Here is a 13,357-nt window from a genome sequence, read left to right as displayed (position 1 = left end):
CCTCGAATATCCTGAATAAGTAACATTAGCACAAACTAGTGCAGTGCCTGATCAAAATGTGCTTTAGCAAAACCCCTGGGTTGATTCAATTAAACAAGGCTTTATTGTATGGTGGCCCTGAGAGCTCACAGCACTGCCACTTAAGAAAACACATGCAAATACACAAAACACAAGTAAATTGAGAATACATCTTCATCAGCTTGACAACACAAGCGCAGCATTTAGAAAACACCCTGCAAAGACCACAACACAACAGAATAAGAAAAAGCGCAGCAAATAGACCACAACACAACAGAAGTGATTCCAGAGGACACTTAAAAGTCATGCACATGTCTGGACACGCTTGTGATATTATCACGTTATTTCAAGATAATGATAATTTGATCATAGCTTGCTAATGTTAGCGGCCGATCGATAGCATGCTAACGTTAGTGGCCGATAATAGCATGCTAACGTTAGTGGCTGATCATAGTATGCTAACAATAGCCGGCGATAGATAGCATGCTAAAGTTAGCGGGCTAGCAAGACCACAACCAATTCGGTGCCGTTGAGAGAGTCCAACTAAAATGTGCGTCATTCGTTTATTTGATTTGTTTAACTGCAATGTGATTGATACAGTCTAGCGGGTTATAACCTTATAACGTAAAATTAACATTATCTTGAAATAACCTGATAATATCACATGCCTGTCCAGACTTTTAAGTGTCCTTTTAAGTGAAACACTTCTGTTGTTGTGTTGTGGTATATTGCATTGCTTTTCCTTATTGTGTTGTGTTGTGGTCTTTGCAGTGCGTTTTCAAAATGTTGTGCTTGTGTTGTCAAATTGATGAAGATGTTTTCTTAAGTTGCAGCGCTGTGAGCTCTCAGGGCCACCTTATCATTGCTTATAAATTAAACTTTTTATTTGCAGGAGTAAGATTGTGTTATTTGCCTTTAATGTGTCCCTATCAGGAAATATGACTCTTTTGATATACAGCCCTCTGTAATGAACTTTTCCCCCTTTCCTGCTTTACGTTTTGAATAATGAACTCCCATATACTTTCAGCATGTTGTAAGTTATGAACATTTCATGCAAAGATGAAGATATTGTTGTAACATCAGTCGTATTTATTTTTACATACTTCCAATAGACATTTACACGAATTGAGCCAAATTATCCGAGACCAATTGACATCATACTTCTGTGTAATGTTTGAAGTGGGAGCTGCAGTGAACATAAAACGGTGGGTTTTTATTGGATCACTCCGGTGTCTTAAATGGCATCGTTATGATCTCAGAGGGTGCCTGCAGATTCTCAGTGGTGTGATGAAGTTATACTGCCACGCTTTGGCTGAGTCGGGCTTCAGGCCTGGCAGAAGTGCGACCGTTGTGTTATGACGGTCTGGTTTGTACCTTTTGGTGACATGTAGACATACCAATGAGTGCATCTCCACTCATCTGCTTGTGACACTGGCAATATATAAGCCTGCCAAAGTAAAATAAATACCTGAGACAAAATGGCGTGCTCTTTATCCCTGCAGCCTAATCCACTATGTGCTTTTACAGTAAGCTTTTATGTGCAGTCGTAACTTTCTCCCCGTACGTCTGCAAAGGCCCGAGTCCCTAGAAAGCCATTACTGTCTCCCCACATCACACTGCTCCCGCTTCCTCCCGAACACGACATGATAGACACATTAACACTCCTTCACACCCAATTGAGCACAGCTTCCAAAAAGGGGAAGGAAACACCATGAATGTGGAGGAATGCAGCCATTAAAAAGAATTAGATTAAGCAGCTTGTGTGAAGGAGACCAGGAGAATATGCAGCCGACAGGCAGCTGTGACGCTCAAATATGAGTGTTTGTTAATGGGGTGTTACTAACGGCTCATTATTCTTAATTATCTTAATATGTTTGTGTTTAAAAAAAGGATTTTTTACAATTAATGGTCCGTAATGGAGTCAGGAAAGGGTGCTGAAAAATTCACAAATTCAACCCTTAGAAATCTTGTTTCTATCATGTCCATATTCACGTTTCTGGAAGTCGCAGCAATAAAAACAGGTTTTCCTTCTTCTTCATCTGCAGTCTTTGATTGACTCTTATCTTGTTTTTGTGTCTCTATTTTGTACAGCATGTTGTTGGCAAAATGCCTCCCTGACTGCTACTAATAATATTTCTCTGGTGTACATTACAGTTAATTGAAGTGCAGCAGCTGTCAGAATAATTACATGCTGATGTTTGCGACTTGGCAGGGAAGGATTACACTCAGCCACAAGCTCTGGAGAGTTTCCTTTTTTTTTTCCTTCTTCTTCTTCTTCTCCGGCCGACGTTATTTCAGCCAAATGCCAACAGAAAAACTGGCTCTTAGATGGAGAGAGAGAGATAGAAAGAGAGAGAGAGAGAGAGAGAGAGAGAGAGAGAGAGAGAGAGATGGATTCTGCTCGCCTAATTAGATACACACTAGGGGACACTATGGAAAACTGTGGTAATCACAGGACTTCTTTATAAATGGAAAAATATTTAAATCATGCCAAAAATTCTATGTTTTTAAGGTAAAAGTTGTTAAATTCTACTATCATATAATTGAGAAATTACTGTTTTATTCTTTGTGAGTTCAAAGTTCAAATCCAGCTGTCCAAATGACCACAACTTCTCCGTTTCTTGCTCGGAGAAGAGCAAACCCACTCTGCAGGAATCCACTGGACCTCCGCCTCTTCCACCCTCTCGAGGTCGGCCTTCAGCTCTCTGAACGCCACCACGATATCTCCGTTAACGATCACCTTATCGAACCAGTGACCGTACTTGTTCTCCATGGTTTCAGCCGAGTTAATCATGTCCTCGAAGTCCTCCTCCTGAGAGAGGAAAGAACACTTGGGTAAATAATATGCAGTAGCCTCTGTTCTGCTCATTTCATACTTCATGCTGGTGGGTTTCAAAGGCATGTTTGCTTAGTTAAAATTACACCATGTATCATAGCCAGGAAAAGTCAAAACAGAAATTACCAAAGAATTTCCAAGTGAATCATGTGCGAATAACTAAAGAGTGATATTTCATCAAATTACTTTTTTCTACATGTGTTATTTAAAAAATTGCCAAAAATAAAGTGTTTGGACTAAACAGGTGAAAACATTAAATGATATGCTCCACAGCACAACTGGAAAGCCTTGAATGACTCAGCTCAGGATACTAGTCGCATGAAAAGAATTAAATGAAATGTTGACTGAACTACAGTCTGTTTACACAGAGTAAAATGGGACAGGAGCAAAAAACGCCCTAAACTGCTTGTTATTCAGACCATCGAGTAAAAGATTAAAAGAATCTGTACAGGAAAGCAGCATGAAAAAAAATCAGCAATTGATGATTAATGATGATTTCATTGTTATTCTGACAAACACTGTTGATGGAAAGAGAACAGCTAAAGCCTGACTGCAACTGCCAGCAGAAGCAGTTTTAATGAATAATTTTAGTTCATATAATAGCTTCACAATAATAAACAAGTTAGTAATAAATATGTTAATACATGTAAGGAAATAAATAAATAGTTTAGTTCATATTTGTAGAATTAATATTAAAAGTTACAGAGAAAGTTTGAAGAATTTTTCTATGTTTTGCAAGTTATTTTTGTTGTTTAATTCCTGATGCTGCAGAGTTTCAAAGGTTTATTTTTTTAATTTTTCCATGATTCCAGTCATGGAAAAAATGATTAGACCATTGTTTTCTTCAATTCCTTTTTCATTTTAATGCCTGGTACAACTAAAGGTACATTTGTTTGGACAAATATAATGATAACAACAAAAATAGCTCATAAGAGTTTAATTTAAGAGCTGATATCTAGACATTTTCCATGGTTTTCTTGATAAAAACCAAAATCATTATCAAGAAAACCATGGAAAAATGGCTCGATATCAGCTCTTAAATTAAACTCTTATGATCTATTTTTGTTGTTATCATTATATTTCTCCAAGCTAATGTATCTTGAGTTGTATCAGGCATTAAAATGAACAAGAAATTGAAGAATACAAGGGTGGTCTAATAACTCTTCTTCTTTGTTGTATAATGTTGTTATTATTGTTTTAATTATGTTCACGTGGTAGGTGCCTGCTTGCAAAATAGCGCATATTTTACTAACTTAAGCTGCAAGCATTTAATTGATCAAATTGAACATATCAAATATGTATTATTGTAATTGTTATGAGAAGGTTTTGTATTTTATTTGTGCTTTATGCGTTTTAATATAGTTAATAAACGCCCGTAAACAGAATCCACGTTGAGCTCGTCTTTACATCTCGAGGGGAGTCATACTGACCATATGGTGACTTTCTCCAAGAAGTTGCTTTACAACAATGTGCACATACTGTAATATAACAGGACATGAGCAGGACATCCCCGTGACCATTCAGCTACACTGAGCGAGGCGTAACACGTCGTTACATGCAGAGAGTAAAAGAAGAAGAGGCCCTTTTCACACGGCCCCAGAAGAGCTCTCCAAAAGGCTGTGGTGCCTGGCACTGGGCAAACCCCAGACATGCTGCAGCACAGGTGTGTGACCTCGTGGGTTTAATAAGGGCAACATGGGTAGCCAGGGTCAAAAAGTCAAGGAGAAGCCAGATGGGATGGATGAAAGTGACCTAGCATCTTTTTGGCATTTTTCACACAATCATCTTCTTGTTGAACCTGGTCTCACAGGAATCTGTGAAATAGCCACGGATTTGCTTAACTCAAAATCTGTGTATTAGCCGCGGAATCACTCAAATTTCCGTGAAACTGACACGGATTTCACCACAATGCAAGTTAATGACAGTCATACAAAAAACATGGCGGACAGTTCTCTCATTTTTAGTGAAAAAATCTATATTTTGACTTTGTTTCTGCATAAAAATGGATTTTGATTACATTTCTAGTGAGAAATATATGTTTTATTTTCTAAATCTTCACTCGGTGAATGTACATAATCACTTTGTATGTTGGAATAGCCACGGGATATGACTGTCATTAACTTGCATTGCAGCAAAATCTGTGTCAGTTTCACAGAAATTTGAGTGATTCCGTTTTGAGATTTGTTGTGTCATCAATTCATTATTTAAATCAAAGAAATGTCCTTCATCTCCTGGACAAAATGTACTCATCTGTATGTTAGTGATGGAACAAGAAGCCACCCACCAAGCAGCCAGCCTTGTAACTCGCTCCTGTCTCTTAAATGTCTCTTAAATGCAAACTGCAGGGTCAGCCATGTGTAAGGCAAGGTGTGTATGTCATGAGTTTGTGGGTTGGGTCGGGCTGTTTGACCTCACACCGCCCTGCATGTTACAAGACATGGAACAAGCACCTGACTCCACACATGTATCTGTGAGTGTGTTTATGTTGTAAGTTTGAAAAGTGAAGCCATTGTGGAAGACCGTTAAACCTGAATTATTTCTTATGACCAGCAGGGGGCGACTCCACCGGCTGCAAAAAGAAGTCAGATTGTATCGAGGTCTATTAGAAAATGACTCTACTTCTCACATAATTTTAGTTTTTCTTACTGAAAAGATCCGGACTGAGTTCTTGTCGTCTTCGTCGCAGATGAATTTAGCTCTCCGTCTGGTGAGGCGTAGCTCCTCTATACGCGGGGGCTTCACGAACACCACGTACGGTTTGAATTCAGATGTGTACACGTGCTTTATTTTCTGTGGTGACAAAGGCAACAAAGAAGGAGGTCAGATAAAGGCAACATTTTTGTAGTACAATAGGTTGTGTAAATAATGTAGATACAATAAATGTAGCATAAGAAAGTTGGAATAATTTAGTTTTCAGATATAATCCTCTGTTAATTGTAGTTTCATTCATTGTGATGTGTTTGGAAGAGAATGATTAATACATTTTTATAAGATATACACTTTATCTGTCAAGAATAAATCACATTGTCACAATCATTTCATGGAAAGAGGTAAAAAAAATACTTTATTCCAACTTTATGAGCGACATAGTAAATGTTGAATAATCTTAAATGCTGCAATCGTACACTGTATGAAAGAAGCGAACATAGCTTCAAAGTTTGAAAAGTGACCATTAAACCTGTACTATTTCTAATGGCCAGCAGGGGGCGACTCCACTGGCTGAAAAATAGAAGTCAGATTGTATCGAGGTCTATTAGAAAATGACTCTACTTCTCACATGATTTATTTCCTCATTAAACATTAAACACATGAGTTTATGGTCTCAACATTTAACGACAAATCGATGCAATTAAATTACAATTCTGTAACAGTGTGTTGGGCTCACTTAGTGTACTAACATGCTGAAAAAAACATTAAAATAGATATTTTATCTTTATTAAAAGTAAAGTTATGCATTATCACTCTTAGTGTGTTGAAGAAGTTTTTTTCCAGCGGGCACCACTAGCACCTGCTAACACTAGTCAAACATGCATGTACCATAACGGGTTATCATAGAGAAACTATATTTTGCAAAAATGATTATACTCGAAACGTCTATCCCCATTTTTTCTTCTATTTAAGTCTATGGTTTTTACTAGCGAAATCCACTATTTCCTCTAGCTAGTCGTTAACTTTGTCTGTCTGCTGCACAGTAAATTTGCAGACCAGGAAACCAAAACAAAAGCCTTAGTGTCTCCATGGCGATGAGGGACGTCAGAATTGGGTGATAATTCTCTATGTAGAATGAGGAATCCATTAAGGATTACTTTCCAGACTGTGTAAATAATATACAGGCAATAATGTGTTGCAAATTTCTTTTTCCCCCCTTTGTTTTGCATTTTATCCCCCTTTTTTCCCCCAAACTTTGGACTCTTCTCGTGTACCACAGGGTTTATAACTGCTCATTATTACTGTTGACGTAGGAAGAGTGAACAGCCTCATGTGACACAAATAGAGTTAGCAGTCCCTACTTGTTAGCAGGGACCTTGATTGGCACGGCGTAACAAGTGGATTTTCATGCTATCCCTCCTCTGCCCAGGCAGCCCAACAAACCAGCAGCACATAATCCCTCACTGGCTTCCCACCATGGGAACACTGCCATTTGTGTTTGATGGGAGGGCCGGGCCAAGAGGGAAGCACCACTGCCAGGAACTAAACCCTGTAGTGGTGAGACACACACGGGTCCTTGGAAACTTAATTTCTATTTAACTAAAATGTAATGAGTCTCCGTCTGTCTGTCTCTCTGTCTGTTTGTTCTATCTTTCTATTTTCTTGACAACCGTTCATCCAATCGACTTCTCACTTGGCGGGTGATTTGATTGGGACCCAAGGAAGTGTTGTAAACTTACTGGTACTACTTACAAGTACTGTACTTAAGTACAATTTGGAGGTTCTTGTACCTCACTTGAGTATTTCCATTTTATGTAACTTTATACTTCTACTTCACTACATTTAGAGGCAAATATTGTACTTTTTGCTCCACTACATTTAGCTGACAGCTCTAGTTACTTTTCAGGTCAAGATTTAACATAAAAATATGATCAATTAAAACTGATTTTCAAAATCAGTTTAATTTGTCAGAACTTCACCGTAAAAAATACAGTGAGTGTATGTAAATGTAAATATCAACAAAAACTGTAATTTATACTGAATAATCCCATTGCTTTTAGGATAATTGTGTCATCATGGTATTACTCCATTAATTTTACATGAAAATTTTATATTTTTACAGCAAAACTGTAAATTTTCAGTTTATGGCAGTAGAATTTAAAGTTTTATGCCATTCTTTGATTTACAGTCATTAAAAGTATTTACTATGTTGATGTACGATGTTTAATTTTATGACCTATTTCTGATGCAATTTGACAGTGTTTTACTATCATTTCTGCAAACATTTTTTACAGTGTAGATAAAATTAGTCCTATCTTTACAAAATTAAAACACTTCTTACATAAATGCATCAATACAAATAATCTAATATTATATTTATAATATATAACACAATCTGAGTGAGTCCAGTCTGCATAACGAGTACTTTTATTTTTGACACTTTAAGTACATTTTGATGCTGATACTTTTGTTCTTTTTCTTCAGTAAGTTTTAAAAGCAGGACTTTTACTTGTAGAATAGTCATTTCACAGTGTGGTATTAGTACTTTTACTTAAGTAAGGGATCTGAATACTTCTTCTACCACTGTCAGTATGGCATTATTTACACACTGTGCAGTGTTTATTGAGGGGACCCTACACTGCTGAACAGCATGCTGACTACAACTCTCTCCCTAATGCTCGCTACAGCACATTCAAGAACAGATGAGAAGAGAGACCGGAAATGTTACACTGGAGCAAACTCAAAACATTTCAAGTATCAGTGATGGAACTTTTGAAATGAATGCTTTTGTTCCTGGAGGAAGCCTGGTCCAACATACCTAGCTGTTAGCAAATGATGATGATGCGGACACATTAATTATTTTGGCTAGAAAACATCCTCCTCCTCAGACACTCAGTTGGCTACGTAAACATGCATGTCATTTTTTTTTTTTAAATGGCAGAACACTCACATTAGGATGCATATTCAGGAGGCACACTCTGTCCTCAGCCATCACTCTGTGCACAGAGTCCAGACTTGTCCCATAGTAGTGTCCCCCATATCTCCCATATTCTACAAACCTAGAGGCAAAAAAAAACAGTGACATGAACAGACAGGGTAGACAATAGAGGTGGGAATCAGCAGAGGCCCCACGATACGATATTATACCGACACTTGAGTCACGCTATGATATTATTGCGATTTTATGGTGAGTATTGCAATACAATCAGGCGGCAACCTCCATGTCTGAGCATGGAGGCAAACCAGGAAGTGCCTTAAGCTGCATTCTACCGAAAACTTCTCACTTTATTTATTACCTCAGAAATTTTTTTCAGGACAACACTATGGTCTGGGTTCCAATGTCTTTAGTAGTGATGGCCAGGTGAAGCCACATGAAGCCTTGAAGCTTTCCATTCAATTGGTTAAAAAAGGTTAATTTCTCGAGGCTTCATGTGCTCACAAACCCCCCTGCTGGTCAAAACCTTTACTGTCATTTCAACTATTTGTGATGGCCTCTTGTCTGTCTGCAACAGTGTCAGCATGGGAACAATCACTGTCAAGAACAATTTAATTTGATTTTGAGTGGTTCATTCATTCATTTAATCTGTTTTTGATTGATGTGTGGGTAATGGTAAAAGTCTATTAATGTCAAAAATGTTATATGTAGATAAGTGATATGACACTTATTTCTACATGTGTTAATGATGTAATTTTATGCTCAAAATCATGACGAACTATTTGACCTTTGAGGGGTTCATTTTTAGTTATAACTCAATTTTGACCAAAAATGTAGTTACTGCAGTTATAAGGCAGTACGATCTCCGGAGGAAAAAAACAAAGTGACAGCCGCCAGAATGCCAAATATCGATACCTAGCAGCCATGATTCGATATAATATTGCCACGCAAAATAACGCAATACTATGGTGTATCGATTTTTTCCTCCACCTCTAGTAGACAATAAGATTGACTGACATCACTTTCTTGTAAAGGGAGAGGGAGTGGGACTATTTTTACTACCATGGGAAAGGAAACCTTAAGAGTGACACCTGTTTAAGTACCTATGATTGAGAATATCCTCTTCAAACATGCGGATTGACACAAAATGATAATCCACTCCTTCTTTCTCCTGCCGTCTCTTCTCACGTGTGGTGTCTGAAAGAGAACAGGACGGGAGGCTGAAGACACACAGCTGTAAAAAGACGACTGTATGCGCGGGAGGTAAAGGTGACACTTTTGGACGTCTGTCTTACGCGGTACGGTGACGCCATAGCGGTCAGGGTCGGACATCAGGAGCCTCCTCTTCAGTTCATTTACGCCAACGCCGCTTGGCCCTGGGGAAAAAGATCAAAACACTGTGTTCTGTACGCGGGTATTCATTCCCAATATCACTGCCGACTAATGTTTTCCTCACGACAAGTCTGACATCAAATAGGCTTAGTGATCTGGTGACACATCTGTCTTTATCATCAGAGGAGCGAGAGAGAGTCAGACAGACAGAGCTCTGATTTCATACTGATTTCAGTCTGAAAATGATTCTCCAACCAGCCTCTCTCACTCTTTTTCTTTTCTCCGCCGGTTTCTCTCTGTTGAACGTTAAATGCTCCTATGCCCTCTGGAAAATCCATAGCATCACATTTAAAACGTGACATCTGCAAAGCCACACAGTATCAGTGTCATTATAGTGTAGGATGCACAGGATGAAGCACACACACACACACACACACACACACACACACACACACACACACACACACACACACACACACACATTCTTGTTACTTCTATCTTTGTGAGGACCTTCATTGGAACAGTGAATTCCCTTGCAAGGTTGTAATAGTTTTGGATTTTTCATTAGTTTTAGTTTTAATTTTGTTGCGAATTTTTGTTTTCAATTTCAGTTAGTTTTAATTAGTTTTTAGAGTCAGTTTGCTAGTTTTAGTTTAGTATTTATTTTTTGAAATGCTTTTGTTTTAGTGTTAGTTTTAGTTTTTTGTAATGGGGTATTTGTTGGGTGGGAGATTAAAAGAGGTCACAGTAAATTTTGCCTTGATTTCCTTTGCCTTATCCACCTTCATTATGTATGAAAAAAGTTGACAAAGACAAAAATGAGGGACATTTTCACTATAATTTTAGTTCGTTTTGGAACCACACAATACAGTGTCAGTTAATTATCATTATCATGTAACCTTTAACCCTTAAAACAAAGTCTGAAATCTCAAAAAAGCCTTTAAAGAAGTGAGGACCGGCCGAAATGTCCCCACTTTGCAAAAATGTCCTCACTCTGTTGGTTAAAAACGTGTTCTGGTCCTCACTATGTAGGAAGTACAAGAACACACACACACACACACACACACACACACACACACACACACACACTCACATACACACACACACACACACACACACACACACACACTCACACACACACACACACACACTCACACACACACACATACTGTAGCATCTGGGATTTTCTTCTATAGCAGGTTTGTGCAGCCCCAGATTGCATCAGCCTCTAATGGAGCGCTGTCTGAAAGTAGGATTCCTGACATACCTGCCTTTTCCATCACAGCGTTGCATGAGCTCGATACATTACAAAATATCAAGTTTATAGACTCTCCACTCTTACACTGCTGATATCTTTCACAGCTGCTCCACAGAACTGGAGAGGAGCATCATCGGGCTCTGTGGATACTCTCTCCTGTCCCTTTTTTTTTCAGGAGTTACACGATCTGTAGGGCTTAAAGTGGCTGGCAGTCGCTTTACCAACTGTCCCGGGGCATAACGGGCTATTGTTTCATTCAAAGTGCGTATGCAATGCAAACAAAAACAGATATATTTCCAACCTGGTCGAACATTATCCAGCTGGTCCTGTTTTAGCGATCCGGGTTTTAGCTTTCCCGTCTATAACCCCTCATTGCCAATAAACTATATATTCTTAATGATGACCTCCGTTCAATGAAGAGCCTTCACAGCAGACAGTAAAACGTAATCCAGAGTCGGAGTAAGCTCCAACTCAATTAAAGAGGTCTAAATCTAAATCCAAGCTGTCTTAACTGTTCCAGTTTGATGATGGAGCACTTGGATGACATTATAAGGGATCTTATTCACAATCCACTCGTCCCCTTCTCTCCATTCACCGATCATTTATCTCTCTATCTGGTTTTGTTTTTGCACCTCTTCTATTTAACTCTGCCTTCCACTTCCACTTTCAATGTCCTCCTTTTTGCATTTCTCCCCTTCTCTCCTTTCTTTGATTTCCCTCAGTCACGGATGACCTACCGTCGTATCATAATATGACATTTAAAAGACCTTCTGCAGGGCTCAATGTAGAATTCCCCATGGGGAGATATAGCTCAAAAATACATAGAGCAGACCTGCAGGATTGGCAGGGAAGTGAATCAGGGGTGGGCCACTTGGTAACTTAAGAGAACACAATATATTCTGACTTGGAGCTCCCTGACAGTGTTTACGTGGGTCTGATGGGAAAGGATTGTTCTTGCACTCAAGAGTGGGGACATAAATCTTAATCAAAGCATTGATTTTCCTTTTGATCAACAATAAAACTGTCCTTTTAGTGAATGGGGTCATGTTGTTTTAATTTTATATGGACAAAAAAGGCAGTGGTGTGATATAAAACAGAACACAATTGACCACAATGAGCAATGCTGTACATAAAACCACAGTATCTACTTTGTTTTAGGCTTCATAGCATGTAATATCACAGTAGTTGCCACTTAAGTATCCACACCATACAAACCTATTTTACAAGATTTTTTAAGCAAACTTTCTACACAAGATGGGGATTTATCTGCTTCTTTATGCAACCATGTGTTTAGCTCATACGTACCGACCAGAACGACCAGACGGTGCTTGTCCTCGGGGTCTCTTTGGTAGGGGATCACCTCTTTGTAGGTAGGAGGACGGATTGAGCTGTGCACCCCTGTGCTCCACCTCCTGGACCGAGCAGCTTCTTTGGCCCAACTGCTCTTTCTCCCGAGGCGGAAACTCCTTCTTAAACCAGCTAGAAAAGGGAGAGAGGGACCTTTGAGCTGCCAGGTTTATAACTGAAAACCTAGTAGGAGAATAGGCTCATTGTGACGGTCCTAAAACCTGTATTTTATCCTTTTTTTTGATGACTTGGCAGCTCAACACAACATCTGGAATATTGTCGGTTTATAAAGCTGATGTGGTAATTGTGTTAGCAAACAATCCCCTACTAAATTACACATCCAGCAGCTTCTGGCGCTAATATAAGTATTTTTTTCACTCTCCTTTTATCTCTGTTTTTGGTCTCCACCAACCCCTGAGGGGAATATCTGGCTCTTCAGTTGCTTCATGCTCTGCTAAGTTCACCAGCTAGTTGCTAACTTTGTCTGTCTGCCATTTGGTGCTGTGAGAGTGAAACAGAACCATTAAAGTCAACGCAGTAGGGATGGATGTTTGGAAGAAACCTGCCAACTCGAGCATGTATAACATTAACGATCAATTAATCGATAAATCGCTATGTTTTAAACATACTCCAATATGTATAAAAACATGCATACATGGGCAAAATAAAAGATATATATATATATAGTACTATGCAAAAGCCTGTTTTGGTAATGGACGCTTTTATTGTGAAAGGACAAAAAGTGTCTTCCTGTCGATCGTAAAACTAACTCAAGTGAGGTGATACTGTAAAGATAACGTCAAGGAGTTCAATGTTTTATGTTTTAGCCCACGAAGAGGCATGAGGTTAGTTTTCACAGTAATCTTCATATTTAAATGTGTTTTGTGTTTAAATACGTTTTGGATCAAATTAAACTCAGTAATTCATGTTTGATACAGTAAGCTAGTTTTGCTCAAATCAATGTATTTCTGTGTGTTTTATA

General features: G+C 38.6%; 1 protein-coding gene across 1 annotated transcript in view; it reads right to left on the bottom strand.

Moving 5' to 3' along the window:
- Window positions 1–2,408: 2,408 nt before the first annotated feature.
- LOC131980601 (MAGUK p55 subfamily member 7-like) overlaps window positions 2,409–13,357 on the bottom strand; it is a 30,693-nt gene continuing 19,744 nt past the window's right edge. The window contains exons 14-19 of the mRNA XM_059344858.1: window positions 12,334–12,507; window positions 9,734–9,814; window positions 9,542–9,635; window positions 8,454–8,562; window positions 5,501–5,644; window positions 2,409–2,830 (exon numbers count right to left, since the gene is read on the bottom strand). Of these exons, the coding sequence (XP_059200841.1) occupies window positions 2,600–2,830; window positions 5,501–5,644; window positions 8,454–8,562; window positions 9,542–9,635; window positions 9,734–9,814; window positions 12,334–12,507 (833 nt within the window). The 3' untranslated portion in view covers window positions 2,409–2,599. The remainder of the gene's footprint in view (window positions 2,831–5,500; window positions 5,645–8,453; window positions 8,563–9,541; window positions 9,636–9,733; window positions 9,815–12,333; window positions 12,508–13,357) is intronic.

The sequence above is a fragment of the Centropristis striata genome, chromosome 11 (genome assembly GCF_030273125.1).
Source record: "Centropristis striata isolate RG_2023a ecotype Rhode Island chromosome 11, C.striata_1.0, whole genome shotgun sequence".
Lineage (NCBI taxonomy): Eukaryota > Metazoa > Chordata > Actinopteri > Perciformes > Serranidae > Centropristis > Centropristis striata.
This window is presented reverse-complemented; position numbering and strand designations above follow the sequence as displayed.